Source organism: Andrographis paniculata, unplaced genomic scaffold, assembly GCF_009805555.1.
Source record: "Andrographis paniculata isolate CXL003 unplaced genomic scaffold, ASM980555v1 Contig32END, whole genome shotgun sequence".
Classification (NCBI taxonomy): domain Eukaryota; kingdom Viridiplantae; phylum Streptophyta; class Magnoliopsida; order Lamiales; family Acanthaceae; genus Andrographis; species Andrographis paniculata.
In genome coordinates, this window is record NW_026137565.1 from 2,262,579 (window position 1) to 2,283,705 (window position 21,127).

The 21,127-nt window shown below is 31.7% G+C and overlaps 1 protein-coding gene and 1 long non-coding RNA gene across 2 annotated transcripts; both read left to right on the plus strand.

Moving 5' to 3' along the window:
* On the plus strand, positions 1-1,052 carry LOC127247728 (uncharacterized). The gene is made up of 5 exons (XR_007837924.1): positions 1-187; positions 269-314; positions 392-497; positions 591-701; positions 800-1,052. It is a non-coding gene; the product is annotated as an uncharacterized LOC127247728 (long non-coding RNA).
* Positions 1,053-6,481: 5,429 nt separating this feature from the next.
* LOC127247355 (uncharacterized) lies at positions 6,482-10,666 on the plus strand. The gene is made up of 8 exons (XM_051269188.1): positions 6,482-6,607; positions 6,777-6,792; positions 7,163-7,243; positions 7,883-7,971; positions 8,053-8,544; positions 8,614-9,030; positions 9,151-9,562; positions 10,491-10,666. Exons 1-8 carry the CDS (start codon positions 6,482-6,484, stop codon positions 10,664-10,666), a joined length of 1,809 nt encoding a protein of 602 aa, XP_051125145.1.
* Positions 10,667-21,127: the final 10,461 nt, after the last annotated feature.

A 21,127-nucleotide genomic window follows, 5' to 3' on the forward strand; every position in this document is an offset into this window, starting at 1 on the left:
ATTACAATATAACTTATTGTATATTTCAATGCTGAAATGTCTCAGTATGAGAATGAGAGGTTACGCCAGCAACGTATTCGTCAGTTTGCCCGTTCATTTCGCTTGTTGTCATAGGCGTGGGAGGACAATCAACGGACATTGGATCCGATAGGCCAATGTGTGGTTGGCGAGGTAGGGACAGCAACGGGTATGTATATTCAATCTAAATTAAGTATTACTTAATTATATTAGAATTTTATATATATTGAATTATTTCTGTTTTCTGTAGGCCATTGCCGGTCCGTCAGCTGGGACCACACAAGGTGAAACATTAGGTTAGCACGAACCCGTTTATTTTTCGGTATTTAATTTAGTAATGTCGATGAACTAAGAAATTTGAGAATGGGACTAGGTGGATCTAGGGCAACACTTGGGACTTCAAATTTCAGGGTAGGGGCCAACGACGACAAGGACGCAGCCAATGGCCGTATTGAGATAACGGTTCACCCGGATGGTAGGTATGTATTCGATTTACTCAAATATAGATTTATTGTCGTAATGTAAATATTTTGCACCTAACCCATAATTACATACAACGTCTTTTGGCCTAGTCTGCATCGAGACACTTCCGGCCTATATTCAGGTCTGAATCTACCTTAGGGGGTACCACTTAGAAGCGTGTCATTTTGATAACAAAACAATGGTATGAAGTCGAGATGAAGGTAACTTTAGAAGATAAAATATCACATACAATAGCTACAAGCGTACAACAATGTTACTAAAAGATTTTATAAATAATTGATGATGTTTTGGCTTGTAGAAACACATTAAATGGAAGTCGAGAAACGAAGGTAAAGTCCGTTGCATCTATAACAAGAAGGCCTGCGAACTTTACAAAAAATGGGAACATGAGGTCCGCAATAGCAACGACGAGAAGTTTACCTCCGCTGTTCCCGCAAATGTCTTAAAGCGTTCGAGGGAGTATTAGGAATCCAAAGACGCCATAAAGAAGTAAAAAATAGCGAAAGCAAATCGATGGGGTGGAAATCCTAATGCTGACATGAAGTCCACACACACTAGTGGATCATGATCATTTATGAAGACCTCGCAGAAAATGGTAAGTTTTATTTATATATAGCAATTAATTTGAAAGACTACAAACATATGTTCTTATATACGTTTATAAAAAATGGTTGTAGGGTCTTGGTTCATAGGGGACCTACGAGTTGACGCATACAAAGCACCATAACGGTAGTGAGTATTGAGGTACCAAGGCAAATCGTATAAAGGTATGCCTCATGTTATATATAGTATTAATGTTCTATGACTATCAATCTTTACTATAATTTTTTTAAATTCATTGCTTTCAGGAAGGTACGACTGCGATTGAGGAATGAATGTCTTAGTTCGGCGATATAGAATATAGCCGTGATGAGACTTTTCTTGGTTCCCCGGGATAAGAAGAAAAGAATTTTTGGGCTTGGATCGCTTGCAGCGGCGGTGCTAGTAGAGGAGGTTTCCGATTCTAGCGACGGGCGTACCCTGAGTGGTCCGTGTTACGCCCGGTGCTTGGAGAATCTCGAGAAGAATCATATGACCATCATTGAGCAACTCAAGCTCAAGATGATCAATGCTCGTTTTGGACAAGTGCGACGATGATGGGGACTCGAGTGCGCCTCTAGTTTGTTGACATTTATATTTCCCGTACAATCAATATTTAGTATTGATGATATTATGATTGGATTATATGTTTTGGACCTTGTATGATGTTGGAATATTTCAAATTTCCGTAATTATAACTTTTTTAGATATTTTGAACGTTTATTATGGATTTTTAGTTGATTCTGTATGGTTGTTTGATTATAAGTTTGAAATTTGTAGTTTCGTATTTGTGAAATTAGGGATAGAATTTGCGACGGATTTTGTCCTTCCTAGACTCTATTTCCAACCCAAAGACGGAAATAGCGACGAAATTTTTTCGTCACTATTTTGGGCACCAAATTTGTAGCTTTTGTAGTAATGGAAATTTTCATCCCGAATTTCATTCCTAATTTCGTCTCTAATTATGTTCTTAAATTAGAGACAAAATTAGCTACGGAATATTTTCGTCGCTGACTTTTAGGACCAAATTTGGTTTAGGTTAGGCATGAAAAATTCGTCCCTACTTCCGTCTCTATTTTTGTTCTTAATTCCGTCTCTAATTTAAGGAAGAAATTAGAAACAACTAGGGTTAGCTACGAGAACTTTAAAAAGAGAATTTATTCCGTTTCTAATTCCGTCTTTAATGTCATTAGTAACGAAAAAAGTGAGTTTAAGGACGAAAAATTCCTTCCCTAAAATCCTTTTTTCTTGTAGTGTATTGACACAATTTCTCATATCTAATATAAGAAATAAATTTATCCAAAAATACAAAGTGAACAATATGTTTTTAAAATACTCCATCCGTCCAGTAAAATTAACCTATTTGCTCCTAACACGGAGATTAAGAAAAAAATAGATACTCCCTCCGTCCCACATAAATTGTCCAACTTTTCTATTTCCGTCCGTCCAATATAATTTTTTGTTTTGTTTTTGGAAATATAATTATACTTTTTAATCATATTTTAAATTTCACAGTTTATAATTTTTTTAAATTTTAATTAAAATATTTAGTTATTTTAATCTTAATCTAGAATTATTTTTATTATATAATAATTATTTTTACTAATATACTTCTTAATTACTTACTGATTATACATTACCTAAATTCTCGTATCTACGGTAACCTGGGCACTTTTTCTGAGACGGAGGGAGTATTATTTATTAAATATATCTTATTGAATGTATTTTTAGAAATTTAATTAAAAATTAAAGTAAATGAATGCGTATAATGTAATAAATATTGTGATATTTGTTATAAATAAGTATTTAAAGAAAGATAATAATTAAATGACGATTTTTTGACTTTGCAAAAATTAGTAATTAAATAAATTAATTGACGAACTAAAATGAAATAAAATAAATTTGACGGATGAATGGAGTATTATATAAAAATTTATATTTAAAATATAATCTCTCCGTCTGTTTCTAAGGATTACATTTACCTTTTGCATCATTATACTTAATATTAAAAATATTTTTATATTTGTATAATGTTTTGTACAAATGTCCTTATATTAGTATTATAAGACACTAATAGAAGTATTTTTTCCATTTTTCTTTGATTTGTACTACGTTTTGATATAATAATTAATATTCAAAAATCAACATGCATAAAGTAAATACAACCCTTAGAGTCGGACAAAGATAGTAATATTTTAGAGTATTTCATTTATATTATTTTTTATTTTAGCTTTGATTATTTTATTACATACAAATGAGTAGTTTTGGAGTTTTTGTAGATTTTTTACTATTCATAAATGCTTATCTTAAATATATCAAATTAAATATATATTTTTATTTTTATATTATATAAAAAATTAATTTTAAATTCAAAACACTAAATCCATTAAAAGGATGACGTTTACTTTTTGCACATCGATAACTCCAAATAATAACATATTTTTCGCTTGACAAAACTGTGTATCACTTGAATTTTTATGTGAAAATCATCAATATATCTGATATATGGCATAATTATTTCGTTTGGTATGATCCAGAATGCGTCTGTTGAGATTATTAACATTTTTGGCCTATTTAAGCGATGTTTCTGGTCCAGAAAAGTTAAGTATTGAAAATCAAGCGACAGCGTTTGCCGCTCGGCAAGCGACGCTCTTTCAGTTCAAGCCAGCGCCAGCGACCAGACAGCCATCACAGCAAAGCGAGAGTGAACCACTCCAGAAATTCACTAAGTGTTCATCTCTCAGCGGTTTAGTCATTCCGATACCAGCCAGCGATGACAACTCCGCTTGAGTTGTGCTGATGCCCTTCAGCCATTTGGGGAAGAGAGGAAGATCTAGGCCCTTACATTTCAAAGCAAGTGAAGCGATTACCCTGGGAGTTATGTCCAGCACAACTACTTCAACGGAATAACTGTCGTCAACGAGCTAACTGCTCACCGGTTGGAGCCACTTTTCAACTGCTTGCAACTGTTGTCTTCTTTGATCTATACATAGGGCAAAAATTCTTTTTTTAAAATACGCATACATACTTTCAAGTGTTCAATTCTGCAGATTTTAGTACTTTTCGAGACCTCCAACCCTGTAAGGGAGTTCTCTAGTTAAGAATGGCCAGGAGAGTTGAGATTTTCTCCTCATTTGGCCGCTCACCTTACTGATTTCTAGGATAGTTTACTTCTTTGTTTCTGCTTTGGTTTCCCTGCTTTTGTAATGTAGAATTTTACTGTTTTGTGTAGTAAGTAATGAATATCAAGATTTGTCCATTATCATTTCTATCCAAGAGTCATATTTGTGTAAAAAATGTTACGATTAGAATACTATTTCAGCTTGGTTTCGCATCGTATTCAATAACAAATTCTAGGTAGTTCAACGTAGCTAAGTACGCAGGAGCCTTGTCGACCTGCTTAGTTGCTATTTTGAATTCGATTTTGATTAAAGACAGGTAACAGAAGGGTAAAGTCATTAATGAGACAAATATTAGAATAATTAATAGACATAGGCGTGGATCTATTGGGCCACATAATTTCTAATGACAGAAGACTTTCTTGCGCATAATATTCTGATTCTGGGCGTCATTGAAGTCTTGTTATAAATCCCTTAAGGTCAAGTACCAGCGAAGTTGTTTTCTGTCTTAGCAGGTTTATGCAATTACATTTTCTTCTTTTTTCGTTATGTATTATAAATATATGTTTCGCTTACTCACCTTCCTCATTCGCTCACTTCATCCATGAGAACCTAGCCATCTATCAATATACAGCGCAGACATAGCATAATTTGAATACCCTCACCGCTCACCTATTATCATGCATACATATATCTATACCCCGTTGCCCTTATCTGCTCGTCTCCGCTCATCACCGTTTTCGCTGCATCCATTGCTTACCCACTGCCATCACTAAATGCACTCAACAGCTCGCTCCTTATTACTCATTTTCTTTAATTTTTGTCTTAGTTATCTTTTCTGCTCGCTTGATAGCGAGCCCTTTTTCTGCTTTTTGTTGCGCGTCGCATGTATTGAAATTCTTCATTTAAATTTTTCGGCTTAAAATCTCTGTGTTCGATCTGAAAACTCACAAGAAAAGAGTACGAATAATTGTGATATTGTGATTTAAGGTCTACAACTTCATTTTCATTCTCTATATCTGAACATGTCCAATAATACATATTCTATTCAAGAAACTCATAAGAAATTCCCTATTTTAAATTCTAAATCATCAAATTGCTTGTATCATAATTTGGCGCCGTTGCCGGGGATTTTAAACTCAAGAAATTGAATATTGAATTAGTCTAGTGATGCGCCATAATTTACCTTTAATTTTTTCTATTCTTTAATTCTTTAGCATTTTATCATTGTTATAATTTTCTTTTTGATGTGGCAATCTTTAATTCAGGGATCCTAAGCGTTTTCAGCGTTAAACCAGTCCTACTCCTTCATCTCGCAGGCAGAGACGTCTGTTCTAAGAAATTACCAGAGAAAGGATCATGGCCATCAACAGAAATGCCACTGCTCCTGCACCGCCATCCTAACTTTCCAGACTGCTGTTGGGATATCGTCCAACTCTGCTGCATTTGTATCTTTGCAGAAGGTGCCGCTCCTTCTCCCTGCTGTGCTCCAACCGTCTCCTATTCCCCATGTCCTGGCAGCTACTGAAGAGAATCTTGTTAGCACATTGATAAGTATCTAGCAGGGAATGGTTGGAATGCAGGCGCACCTCGCTCGGGTGGAGAAGGCTCAAGCTGCGTAGGCCGCGTTTATCGTTGCCCAAACGACTCAAGTTGCTCACGCCGCTGCAACTCCCGCTGCCATCACTCCCCCATCCACCTACTGCTAAGCCCTTCAAGAGGCAATTTCAGGGACACAAGGCTGCTGATCACCCCCTTGCTGAAGTCTCCATGGATGTTCACTATCAGTCCGTTATGGATAGCACTTTAATTACAAGTTTTGCACCCAAAGGCTCTGACAATTATGAGGCGAATCCAGTGCTAATAGGCCTAGTTAGCTAGAGCCAATTTCATGGGCTCCTTAATGAAAGCTCTTATGAGCACCTTTAGAACTTCAAAAGGATTGTTGCCACCTCGAAGTCTCATGGAATCACGGAGGACGCTGTCAAACTAATTTTGTTTCCATTTTCCTTAATAGGTGAAGCCAATAAGTGGTTGACAACCTCTACCTAGTTCCTGGAACATTCAAGGAAGCAGCGCAAACCTTCGTGAGCAAGTACCATCTTGTTTCCAAAACCATTAGCCAGATGAATGAAATTTTGAGTTTCAAGATGGCTAGTAACGAGACCCTGCCCAACGCTTGGAGCCACTACAAGCAGCTGCTCCATAATTTCCCTCACCATGAGATTTCTGATTTCATAGAGCTCTAGATCTTCTACTGAGGGATCACTCCTGAGTTAAGGATGTCTTTAGACGTAGCAGCGGGCAGCTCGCTGATGGGGCGGTGCGCTTACGAAGGGAGGGCAATGATCGAAAAGATGGTGGTCAATCAGACGAGCTGGTCGGAGCCATCACAGGGTCTTTACCAGGTTCCTGTTACTATTTCACATGATTCAAGGATAGACAATTGTCTGTTTAGGTCAAAGAGTTGGTCAAGCTCGTGAAGCATAATCTTTCTGGTAATAAAAATAAATAGGTAATAAATAAAGTTGTGGCCGCTGAGAATTGTGCCTATGTTGACCACTCTCTATACCACAGGTTGCTCAGAGCTCAGGTGAGGTCTTCTACATGGCCAATAAAAACCCTCCTTAGTACCAGCAGTTCTAGAAGGAGCAACCCCAAAGGCCTGCCGGTCCACATCCTCAACAACAATTTTATCAGCCGCAACAATTTTTTGCGCCGCAATACTATTAAGGGGGATATTATCAGACCCCCCCACTTTCCGCAGTAGACACCTGTCTTTGCCCAGCCTCTCACGGCGACTAATCAGCTGCTAATTTTGGAGAAACTATGGAGAAACACTGAGCGGGAAAACCAAGAGTTCCAAAGAAACACATTTGTTTCAATCAAAATGCTAGAAATACAGGTCGGGCAAATAGCTGAAGTGTTAAAGCTAAAGCAGAAATGAATGTTTCCTGGGACAGTTGAGACTGTCCCGAGCCAGACGAAGGCTGTAGAAACTAGGGGAGGGAAGCGAACGTCATCGTCAGTGCTGCCTGACAAAGGTATTAATTACTCTTATTCCTTTGTTATTTTAAATACATTACCTGTACATGATGACATCAATCGAGCGCCAAATAAGGAAGTAAGTTCGTCCGAGCCATGAGTGACGCAAGCTGCTCGGATGCCAAAACAAAAAGAAAATGAGTTAACCCCAGCGATAGCTAGGGCCCCCTTTCCAGCTAGGTTCGGGAGAAAGGACAATTTAAAGGAGTTTGACAAGTTTGTGCACATTTTCCGTAGTCCTAAAGTCACTATTCAATTTGTTGATGCTTTGTTGCAGATGCCACAGTATGCTAAGTTTATAAAAGATATAATCAATAAAAAATGACAAATGCCTGAAGTGGACGCAGTGGTGCAGCTGGAGAGTGTGTGTAGTGCCATGTTCAGCGATGAGCTACCAAAGAAACTTAGCGATCTTAGAAGTTTTATCATTATTTGTACCATAGGAAATTTGAAACCGATTAGGGCATTATGCGACTTAGTAGCTAGTATCAATGTTATGTTTTTCTTGTTTTTCAGTAAATTAAGGCTTTATGAACTTGAGCCATGTAGAACTATAATTCAACTTGCTGATAAATCAATAAGACTCCATAAAGAGATTATTCAGGATGTATTGGTAAAGAAATTTATCATTCCTGCAGATTTCATAATTATGGAAATGAGCGAAGATCGCGAAATTCCTATCATATTGAGAAGACCTCTCATTGCCACCGCTCAAGCTAATATCAATGTCGCGCAAGGAAAAATTACACTTAGCATTGGTGGAGATAAAATCACATTTTCAATGAACAACGCATTACACAAACCTTAGGAAGAAAACTGTGATTTTATCGATGAATTAAATGAATTAACTTCTCTTGAGAATAGTTTAACCTTACAATTTCTTGAGGAAATTTCAGAAAATGATTCGCTTGTACTGGGGCAGCTTGAGGACTCAAATGAGCGGAGTGATAGCTCACCTGTACCCATTGAGTCTATAAAACGAGCAAAGAGAGACCGAGAAAGCAAATCTATAGTAAGGGATGAGTTGAATAAGCTACCAGAGCATCTGAAATATGTGTTCCTTGGCCTGGATGAGACTTACCCGCTGATAATCTCCACCTCGCTTGTACTGGATCAAGAGGCTCAACTCATATCCATTCTCAAGAGAAGAAAAACGAAATTTGCATGGAAAATATTAGATATTAAAGGAATCAACCAAGAGGTGTGTATGCACCATATAAGACTGGAAGCTGAAGCGAAGCCATGTAGACAGCCTCAACGACGCCTTAACGAGAATATGCAAGAAGTTGTTAAGAAAGAGGTAACAAAGATTTTTGATGCAGGTATCATCTATCCTATTAATGACAGCCAGTGGGTCAGCCCAACCTAGGTGCTCCTAAAGAAAGGGGACTTTGCCGAACAGACAAGTGACGATGGGCAGGTCTTCATGACAAGACTAGTCACAGGATTGAGAGTCTGTATCAACTACAAAAGGCTGAATGAAGCGATGAAGAAAGATCATTTTCTACTGCCATTCCTTAATCAATGCCTTGAGAAGCTTTCAGTACACGAATACTATTGTTTCCTGGACGGCTACTCAAGCTACCACCAAATTCCCATCAAACCGGAGAACTGTGAGAAAACTACGTTTACTTGTCCATATGGTACGTTCACTTATCGGAGGATGCCTTTTGGGCTTTGCAACGCCCCAACAACCTCCCAACGATGCATGTCCCACATTTTCAGTGATATCCTGGACTTTTGTATCGAAGTTTTTATGGATGACTTCTCAGTTTATGGCAAGACTGTTTCAACATGCCTAAATAATTTGGATAGAGCGCTGTTGCGCTGCATTGAAACTGATCTCATGTTGAATTGGGAGAAATGTCATTTAATGGTAAATTAAGGAATTATTCTTGGCCATAAGATCTTGCTCACTGGAATTGAGGTGGACAGATCAAAAGTTAGTGTAATCGAAAAGATGTCAGCGCCCTCGAATGAGAAAGAAGTTAGAATTTTCTTTGGCAACGCCAGTTTTCACCGTGGCTTTATCAAGGACTTCAGCAAAATTATTCAACCGCTCACCGTGCTGCTGTGCAAAGATGCCAAATTTGAGTGGTCGAGTGAGTGTGAGGAGGCTTTTCTGATCCTAAAGGAAAAACTCACCACCGCTCCCATCATTTCCGCACCAGTATGGAGCAAGCCATTCGAGTTAATGACAGATGCAAGTGATTATGCTGTCGGCGATTCCTTCCTAGTCAATAGAGCGAGGCTGAAACCTTATGTGTGGATAAGTTCTGCCAAGCGGAGCCATAAAGATCAGTGTTTTCGCTCTCCCAGTACGGGCTTTCCCCCTCGCTTGTGTGTCACACTTAGGATAAATAAAAGTAATGTTTTAACCGCTCACCCGCCTAGTAACCCATCCTTAAGCCTTTATATTAATATAATAATATTGGACTGACAGGAAACTGAATTGTCCACCGCTTATGTCATAGAAAGTAAACGACTAAACCTCTCCTATAAATACCCCCTACCTCAGTCATTTCCATTTTTACCATAGAGTAACTTCTTCAGTATGCTACAAAGAAACCACCATTTCTCCGTGTTCCAAACTTTGAAAAGTCTTCACTCTTCAATTGATTTCAACAAAATCTGAGGTAAGATCTAGGTTCGTCTTGTTCTAATTACTTGATTTTATGGTTTATTTGTTCTGATTTTGCACTCATTAACGCAAAATTACAAAATATTTTTGCAAAAAATGTCTGTTCGTAGAACTTTTGCAAAATCTCTATAACTTTATTTTCTGTGAATGTAAGTCTGTTATATGATAGATTTAGATAAAGTATCTAATATTCTTACTTTATGTGGATCAGATTTCCATTTTTCAATGGATTTTTTGTGTGTGTGATTTTTTCACCCCTTGTTCACAACGAAACCCTCAATGGAGTGTTCTGTTTCGTTGTGGGAAGAGGAAATAAGGTTCATAGTGAAAATTAGGATATTTTTACCTGTTTACTTGATTTTTCGTCCATTTTGGAACTAGCAATTTAAGTTAGAAATTGTTCTGAATCAAGCTTTGTTTCTCTTACCAAGTACTGGAAGCCCTAGGCTGTTTAAGCTGTCACAATAGATCCAAGCGAGAAGAAAATTGGTGTGAAGGAGAAGTTTGAGAAAGTTAAAGGGACGTTAACAAAAAGAATTCAAAGGATATTGTCAATGGACAGGAGGAGAGTGGTTGGAAAAGGTGAATGGGAATTGTTGAACTAGCACCACCGGAAGCCTACTACAAGCGAAGAAATGTGCTTGAATTGGCTAAGGATTGGAGCGAGCTGAGGAAGCTGAAAGTTGTAGAATTCCAAAAATTCATCCCAGAGTTCCCGGAGGATTACCTGAAATTCGAATACACAGACAAAATTGATCAGAGGTATCCGGTGAGCGACTGATGGCTGAGCTATAAGAAGTTAAAGGAATTTGGCAAAGGGGAAATCGAGCAGGAGTTCGCTCGTCAAGCCGCCGGAGAAAAAATGAGGGCCTACCGAGCGGAAAAATAGCAAAGTAGGACGCCGCCATGGAAGCGAAGATAGTACTGGTTTCCAAGCAATATGACACATAGCCTGGAAGCGGCAGCGGCCTACGAAACGGCAAAGGCCATAGGAATCCTCTATGAGAGAGGATTCGCCACAAAAAACATCTGAGACCCACTCGCTAACTAGAGAAAAGAGCGAGGTCTGGCTTGGTTGATTTAACATCCCAAGGATCCAGTGGATATATTGCATATGAGGGAATTCTACGTTAACATGAGCCAAGCTGAGAGTCCCAAGAACATCTATGTCAGAGAAAATGGGTGGACTGCTCAGCAAGGCGAATGAATCGGGTCCTGGGGTGGCCATTCCGCTATCCAACCCAAGAGATGGAAGACAAGTTGATCGCAGCGGTGCGCTGTGGCTCAAGAGAAACTTGAAGTTTGGGTCGGTGGACGATGATAAGAAAGAATTAGTCAAGTGGTCACTGAGCAGGGTCATGATAACATCTCATACCACGGACAGCAGACTCGAATACTTGATTGCGCTGCGCTCAATTTGAAGAAAAAGACTAATATAGACATAGGCGCGATAATTTGCATAGACATATGAGCACAAAGGAAGATAAAAAAGACGTTGGGTCACGGGACCTTGATTAAAAAACTATTCAGACTCGCGGGCATCGATCTGCCCACTCCAACCCCTGATCTATAAATGAAGCCGTTGCTGCCAGCGGCGTTCCACAAAAATTGGCTGGAGTCCAAGGAGTTTAATTTGATCCCCAAGGAGAAGAAGAGGAAGGCGCAAGCGACAGCTCCTCCCACCCTCTCCAAAAAAGAAAATGAAAGTTGTTTGGGAGGATATTGTCTGCTTGCTAGCGGAAGGAGAGTAAGAAGAAGGAGTGGCGTCAAAGGCCGGACCGGAAGGGGCTACTGCTTAGCATGATTCGGAACGAACTGTCTCTGAGGAGACTCATGAGGAAGCTGAGGCCGTTGCTCGCTTTGCTCGGGAAGTGGAGAAGAGCTTATTCGGTGAGGAGCAGGTCCGGAGCAATAAGGAAGCAAGGAGAAGACCGCTGGCGAGAAGAGGTTGAAGGGCAAAGAAAACTCCGCTCCTAAGCCAGCTGTTAAGAAACCAAGGGTGAAGATGGCTATAAGGAAAAATAAAAGCCCCCCTCGGAAGCTGACTAGGAAGGAGAAGGGAAAATGCAAGGCGGTGGAGGCTCAGGAAACAGAAGACGCCGTTCCGGTTTCTCGTCTGAGGAAGGGAATTACCATCATGGAGCCCACCAACCAGCCCGAGCGACCCTTGCCAATGGAGTAACCACGCGAAGAAACGCCACTCCGCCATATCAGTTCAACTGGCGATGAATCTACTCCCTTCGACCAGCAGGGGATACAAGAGCCAACTGCTGTTGGATCAGAGTAGGAGCGGGAGACTGTAATCACCGAAGAAACCATCTTTGGCATAGATGTAATCGTAGAGTCATTCAAAGATCAAGCCGCTGAGGTCTCCACTGCCACAACCGCTGAAGCTGCCGATGAAACCAACAGGGTGGAGGAAGTAATAACGTCGCTGTCTATTTTGCAGGTATCTCTCAAAACAACAGTCAACAACTCTGGGTGCAGCGGAAGAGGAACCTATGCCATACAGCCCCCAGACGCCAATAGAGACATCCACCCCTGCAAAAGCTCCGACTCCGTCCTCAGCTAAATCCGACAAACCCATCATCAATGAAGAGGAGGATGAAGAGGAAAGACAATTCAAGACAATTCAGAAATGCAAAGGCTAGAACAAGAGTGACAATGTGGTTAGAACAAGAAAAGAAAAATGAAAGTGTTGGCCAAACTACTTAAATACCGAAGAGTACTTAAGAAAAAAATATTAATATTAGGTATTGTGTTGTAATAAAAAAACACAAAAATACTCATATTAGTATTGTGTAATATAAAAGTAATGACATTTGTGTAATATATTGTAAGTTGGAAGAGTATTTATTATATGAAGTAGATAGTATAATTACTAAATTATGAAATGATAACCTTGTTTTAGGAGGGACGAAAATAAAAAATGACAGAAAAAAATAAAAAATGACAACATTTTAATGGGACACAGAGAGTATTACAATCCAAACTCAAAATTCCGATCCCCAAACAAACCCGCACTCGTATTTTATTTTTTATTTTATAGAAATTATAAAATAATTTAATAAGAAAAACTGAATAAGAATTTATATTGAATATTATAATCATATATATATATTAGAATACCTAAACAAGAAAATTTGAATAATAATTAAATTTTATTTATAATAATCTCCCTTTTTTTTAATACATATGTCACTAATAGAAATAGAAGTTAAAAAATATCTAAATTCAATTAAATGTTACTTCCTTCGTGAAATTATTCCATTTTTTTTTTCTATAGAATTTAAGAAATATTATAGTATTAAACAATTAATTACTTTAATTAATTTCTATAATATTTGTAATTCATTATTATTATATTAATTATTTTTTATTTATTGAAATTTTTGAAATATATACTTTTAATATCTTATGCTTAATATTTTATATTTTGAAATATATTTCAAAAATATTTATTGTAATAATTATGAAAAAGTAATTAGCTAACATAAAAAATTAATTTTAATAACATAAACGTAAATAAAACAACCAAGAAACATATTGTGATTATAAAATTTTTTATTTAAATAACATTTTATATAAAATTCTTCCAAAAGTAAATACAAAAAATGAAGATATAAATTGAATTTAATTATTGATAGTAATAAATGTAATAAATGAGTTTTTGAATTCACTTTCACAAAATATTAATCACTATTCCTAATAATACTCTCCCCTTGCCAAATTTAGCCTCAATTCTTTGTAAAACATAATAAGACTACATGGGTCATATATTATTTTTTCTTAAAAATTATTTATGAAATAATAAAATTAAATATTTTAATAATATTTTACCATTTCAATAACTAATAATAAAAACACAAAAATTCTGAACACTAAAAGCACTCAACTATTGTCTTTTTTTTTTTTTTGAAATAAATAAATATAAATTAAAATTGCATTATTGAGTAAGACTTCGTTTGGATTGGCTTTTGGCCAGAATTTTTGGCTTTTACTTTTAAAAAAGATACTTTGTACCTATTTGTATTGGCTATCCAAAAGCAAAAGCAACTTTTGAGATTGATAAATATTTTTTTCAAAATAACATTAAGACTAACTCTGAAATAAGTAGAAATACTTTTCAATTAAAATTATTATTTTATCCTTAATAATAATAATAATAATAATAATAATAATAATAATAATAATAATACAATACTATAATATAATATAAAATGATTTATTTATATATGATATTTTCAAAATATAATTATATTATTTTTAATCCATATATTATATTTAAATTAAGATTATAATTGAAATACTAAATTTAAGTAGGACTATGTAATTTTTTTTATTATACAAAAACTATTAATTATAATTTATAAAATTTTAAAATAAATTGTAAAGTATGAATAGTTTTAGTGTTAATTTATATATTGTCCTTAAATTAAAATTTTTAAAATAAAAATAACTAAAATTCTAAAATATGGAGTATTTTTTATACTTTAGTTTAAAATCTTTAAATATAATTATATTAACATATCGTTTTGAGTAAATTTAAAAATTTAAAAGCGCTTTTAATTTTATTACAATAAAACAGTTCTTTATAAAAAAAATATTTTTATAATGATTTATCAAACACAAAATCGAACTGTTTGTCTTGGTTTCTGCTTATTTTTTAAGTTAATTCAAACATACACTAAGGGTTTGTTTGTTTGATGAATTGGATTTTCAATCCACTATTCATCCTATTTTTTCGTAAAATATAGAATTCAAATAGTAAAATTTGAGAAAATATTGCTAAAAAAACATACCATTTTATTCTTCTACCTATTATAAATCTTATATATTATATATTTGGTGATAAAAACATTCGGCCACGTCTTTCCCTTCAATTTTTTTTTAAAAATATTTTATATGGCCCCCACCATTTAAAATAATAATAAATTAAGAAATAGTGGGAAGAAATGTATGACGGTTATTTAATTTTATAAATATAATAATAAATATTTTATTATTTTTATTTTAAATATAATTATTTATTATATATATTATACCTAATAAAATTTAGGGTGTATTTATTTTGTAAAATAGTTTAAAAAATTATATATTTTTTATATAGTAGAGATAATTGTATTAAAAATATAACAACAATAAGTATATATAATATATTATTTTTTTAAGAAAAAATACGTAAAAAAAAATTAAAGAATAACACACTTTTAATCATTAAAATTCAAAATTTTACAAATACACTTTGGGTGTGTTTGTTTGGAGTTTGGATTTTGAGGTAAGATTTGAATAGTAAAAATTTTGAATTTGAATAGTTGTATGATGTGATATAAATAAGTGTTGATATGATATTTTGAATGTAAAATTAATTTTTAGTATAATACAAAAAATAAAAAATAAGTGTTTAATTTGATGTTTTTAAGAAAAAAAAATAGAATGAATAGTAAAAGTCCACCAAAATCCTTCAAACAAACACACCCTTTAAAAATCCAATGCTCAAGATATGTAAAAATCAAAACTCAAAACTAAAATTATACAAACAAATGCATCATTTATTATATTTCACTCAAATACTATGGAAATTTCAGGATGAAAGAAATTTAATATTTTAGGTAAATATTAATATCATAAAATTTGTAAAAATAAATTTTAGGTTATTTAGTATAATTTTAGTCACTGTGGTTTTGAATGAATATATTTTTTTGCGTGATATATGAAAAATTATATTGAAATATAAAAATTACTAATATTTTATATTGTATTATCAACTGTTGTGAGTTTTATAAAGTGTATATATTATATATAGTGTGTTGATATGTGTATACATTGTATTTTTTTTAAAATAATATTTATGAAAAATTATGTTATAAATAAACCCAAAAAGCTCATTATTTCAAATTTATATTAATAATTCTATAGCAAATTTAATTAAAAATATTAAAATATATATATATATATATTTGAGGATGTTTGACAATTAGTTGTTAGTTGATAATTGATTTTATTAGTCGGTTTGACTGGTTGAACCTATTAGCTACTTCTGTTCGAATATTTAATAAAATAATTGTTTGATATTAGTTGTTTATACGTAAAATGACAATTAAAATTATTTTATATTATATTTTTAAAATAGTTAGTTGCATTACTTTGGTGTATAGTATAGGTAGAACTTTTATTATTAGTTATTGAAAATTATGAAATTTTTATCAGAATATTTGTTTTTGCTTTTTTTAAAAATGTTTTCAAATAAAATAAATATATTTTTATCTAAAATATAACTACTTTTCATTAGAATTTATGTTAAAAACCGTCGATTGAACCGTCTATTTACGATTCAAAGAAAAGAAAATTCGAAATTGAACCGTGAGAAAACAGGTTTCGATTTCGATTCCATGACGGTTCCGTTACTGGAACCGCAGGTCTGAAACGGCGAATTGGCGGTTGGAATTCGTCCAGACTTTTTGTGTTATATTATCCATAAATGAAAACTAAAAAATAAAAGTATTTTAGTGAAAAGATAGAGTAACTAAAAAAATAAATTAAAGATATTATAGTGGAGTAAGTAGAAAAGTAGTTACAAATTTTATCATTATTTGTTCAAATAAGGATAATAAATTTGTGAATGAATAAATTTTTTATTATAAATAAATTATACATAAGTTAATGGATAAAAAATATGGTATAATTTTATAATTTAATATATTAATATGACAATGACAAAATGAAATTTGACTTTGGCTTTGTTTATTTTTTACCCACATAATTTTTAACTAAATTATAATGTTAAAATTTGTTTATAAAAATATTAATGGACACCACTAATATTATATAGACATCAATTTTGCAGTATTTATACTTAATCAATAAATCTATCAATCTCTAATATATGGAATATTAAAAACTGTTAGCGTGAAATATTTTAATTTATTCAAATGATTCTCATATTAAAATTTTGTCGTGAATTAAAAATGTTATATATTTAACAACAAAAATTAATTTTCACAATTTAATAAAATTTATAACTACCGTGCATAGCACGACTCCACTCTAGTTTAAACATAGGGTGCATTTGGCAATTAGTTGATAACTTTTAGTTGTTAGTTGATTCAATTAGTTGTTAGCTGTTAGCTGATTCAATTAGCTGGTTTGATTAGCTGATTCAATTAGCGGTTTGTATTAAAGTGTTTGGTAAAACAACTGTTTGACATTAGTTGTTTATACATAAAATGACTATTTATGACATTGATATGTTATTTTTAAAATATTTAATTTTGTTCATTTTAGTTTGAAATTTATGAGAATCTTTGTTATTAATTATTGAGAATTATAAAAATATTATAAAATATTTATTTTTATTTTTATTATTTAGATATGAGAAAATTAATTTTACTACAAAATAATAATTTTTTTAATGAAATGATGTAAAATATAAAATAATAATTTTTTCGTATATATTTTTATTATGTTAATTATTTTTTTAATATATTAAAAGATTTATATATTTTACAAATAAAATAATTTTATATGTAATAATTAATAATAATAATTATTTTAAATTTACAAAAATAAAAATATAATTTAATAAATTACATATATTAAAAATAATTAATAAATACTGCTATAAAAATATATTTATATGTATAAAATAAATAATTAAGTTTTTAAGGGTAAATAAGGAATAACCAAAATTAAAATTGAAAAAATTCTTTCAAAATGCTGGGTAGATGAGCTTTTCAGAAATTAGCTTTTTTGGTCCAAATTTTTTTTCAAAAAACTAATTTATCAGACACCTAAATTAATTTTTTAACTAATCAAACAACTAAAAACTATTCAATAAGCTAAAAACTTTCTAAAACGTTGTTTCCGAACACCCTTATAGAAAGAGAAAAATTTGAGACATGTGAATTGAAAGTACAGATTTTCTGTTGATTTTGATCCTTTACCAAAAATAGGTTGGTGGACCCAGCTATATATATATAGTAATATATATTAGTATTTTTATTTATTAGTAGCATGATATACTGACATTCATTTATTTTCTATTTTTATATTATTTTAAATATTTATTTTTGTAAAAATTTATACTTAAAAGAGAAAAATTTACATTTAATATTTTAGATACAAATTAGACAATTTGAATAATAATAAAAAAAAATAAATATTTGATGTGATATGTTGAGAATTTGCTATAATTTTTTTTTAGAAAAATATTACTGATAAATACTATCAAAAAGTTTAAAAATATTTATTTAAACAAAATCTTATAAAAGATCTAAAAAAAAACAAATTTATTATTATACAATTAATAATCTTGACTCTTGCCGTACTTATATATTTTTAATTTACTTTAATTTTTTTATCAATAATTCAAATTCTTTTAAATATTATATTCAATTATTATTGAATTTGTTTTATTTATGTCACTCTTATTATGTACTGGTTTGTTTGTATTTTGAATTTATTAAAAATAAAATTAAATATGAACAAAAATATATTGAATGTATTTATTCAATAATTTTTATAATATATTTTTATAATCATTACAAATAATTAAAAAATATATTTTGTTGTAAATATATTATATATATAATATATAATGTTGTATATTTTTATAAAAATATATTATATTTTAAAATATATTTTTATAATTTGTCCTTACCAAAACGGTTTGTTCGACTTTATTATATATGCATTTAATGTAATCTATGGTATGATTTTTCAATACCTACCATTAATTTCCCTATTCATTTCCATTATTGTGCCAGATGGTCCCCCAACGCACCTACCAATATTTATTTTATTAATAATGTGCTCATTTGATCGGACACGAATTTTAATAAAAGTGATTAATAATTTTTACTTTTTTCTTTTTATAGTAAAAAAATATACAAAAATGTAATTATTTTTTATTTAAAAAAAACGAAAATATTTTTTGATGACAACCCTAAAAGGAAAGTAAACATAGATTTGAACGATGGAGAGAGTATTTTATATTTTAGCAAAAGTACAATAAAAATACTTTTTCTCTTCTACATAATTGTTTTATTTTTATTTTCATTCGTTCTCCTGTATATATATATATTTTTTAGAAAATAATTATATATTTAAATTATATTTTAAATTTCATAGGGTATATTTTATTTTTTATTGGGGTAATATGATGTGATAAAGTATGAGGTAAATATTAAGTATAATTAATTATTTTTTATTTTAAAAATATTGCAGAATATTTGAGACATACAAAAAATGAAATATTGCAGGGTGTTTGGGACGGAGGGAGTACATATTACTGTAGATATGAGAATTTAGGTAAAATATAATTAGTAGATAATTAAGAAATATATTATATAAATATTTTTATAATAAAAATATTTTTTTACTAAAATTAAAATAACTAAATAATTTAATTTAGATTAATAAAATTATAAATGATAAATTTTAAAATGCGATGAAAGTCTATTTTAATAAAAAAAATTAAAAAAAAAAACAAAATATGTTGAAGAGACTATATAGAAAAAAATGAATATACTATATTTTTTGTGAAAACCAGAAAATATTCTATTAAATAATTATTTTTATTAAACAATTATTTTTGTTTAAACTACTATTTTAAAATACAATCAAGCATAAATATAGATGTTGTTCACGCACAATTTTTAAACACAATTCTTGATAATACTAATACAAAAAATAAAAGAAAATATAGTATAATTTATTTTTTCATAAAAATTAATAATTCAATATAAAATATTATTTTTTTAATTATCGACACAATTGTTACATACTTCATATAAAAAAAAAAAAAAGAAAAAACAAAAAGACACATCATTCTAAAATAGTAAACAAACACAGTTATTTCATTTATGCTATTTTTACTAATTTAAAGACAACCATTTTTATTGATCATTACATTACAACCCTTAAAAAGCAAGAGCACACATACTCCAACACAAATATGCATTTGTTAGTCTCATGAGTTCAAAGCCCCGACGTTTTAGGTCACCTGCCACACATAATTCACTTAGAATTACTATTGTGATGAAATCAAAATATATTTTGTTAAAATCATAATATATTTTCTACATAAAATTATATAATGTGCTATTCAAATATGTGTTATATTCTATATCAATATTTGTTATTTTCTTTATAAACATTTGCTAATTGAATCAAATCAACACTATTTTGATTTGCCCCAATCAGCATGGTAATCGGGCCGCTCAATCAAATTTAAAAAAATCTCCTCACAATCCTCAATATACTTTATTAGTATTATACCAAAGAATCCATAAGATTTTGGAAGAATCTTGGGGGAAACAAAGCGACAGAAATAATAGTTAAAATTGCATATTTGACCAGAGATAAATACATAATTCAATGAAGCAAAAAAAAAAAAAAAAAAGTCCAAGACCTTGGGAATATCTGGAGAGAAAGGTCAATATTTTGGAGAAGAAGTAGAGGTCCAATTTGACATAAACCGAAGTGAAGAGCTGGGCCCAAAATTAGAGGAAGGACCCATACAAAGAAGCAACCCATGATGAGAAAATGAAGCCCTTGTTGATCAAGTGAGATTTTTGGTAAAAAATTCCACAGCATTGTAGAAATCATGGTGGAAGAAGAGGCAGCAGCCCATGGTTGAAGAGTAAGGCCCAAGTTGAAAAAGTCCAGTGGAGGTGTCCAGGTTGCTGCGAAAAATCCCCAGCCTTACGGAAAATTAAAAATAAGAATATGTGGTTACAAAATCATTAATGAATCATCAATGAGGTGGAGTTAGATCAACTTGGAGGTTGCTCAAGTGAGCTTAAGGTCAAGCAATTAAGATGGAAGTTACTCCCATCAACGATTAGAAGAGGATTTAAGATGATTAAATGAAAATTAAACAAGTCATTAAAAGAGTTGAGAGTTTGGAAGATGGAATGACGATGAATTCAATACTTTTTAGGATGTTTCAGCCATTATGGATGAAATTGGATACCTATCTATGGGTCATATCCTTTAATAATGAGTCATAAAAGAGTAAAGAGATTGCATCGATTATATTAAGTTATGAGGAGTTATTAGATATGAGCAATGATGAGCTTTAAATGAAGTACATAGATGATGCTTGGGAGAGGCTATAAAAGGAGCAAGACGGCGAGGAAGAAAACGTTCCCGATTAATCCAAATTTTTAATTCTTTTTATCTTTAATTTTCAATATTTTTACATTCTAGTATTTTACTTGTTCGCACTTTATCAGTTTTC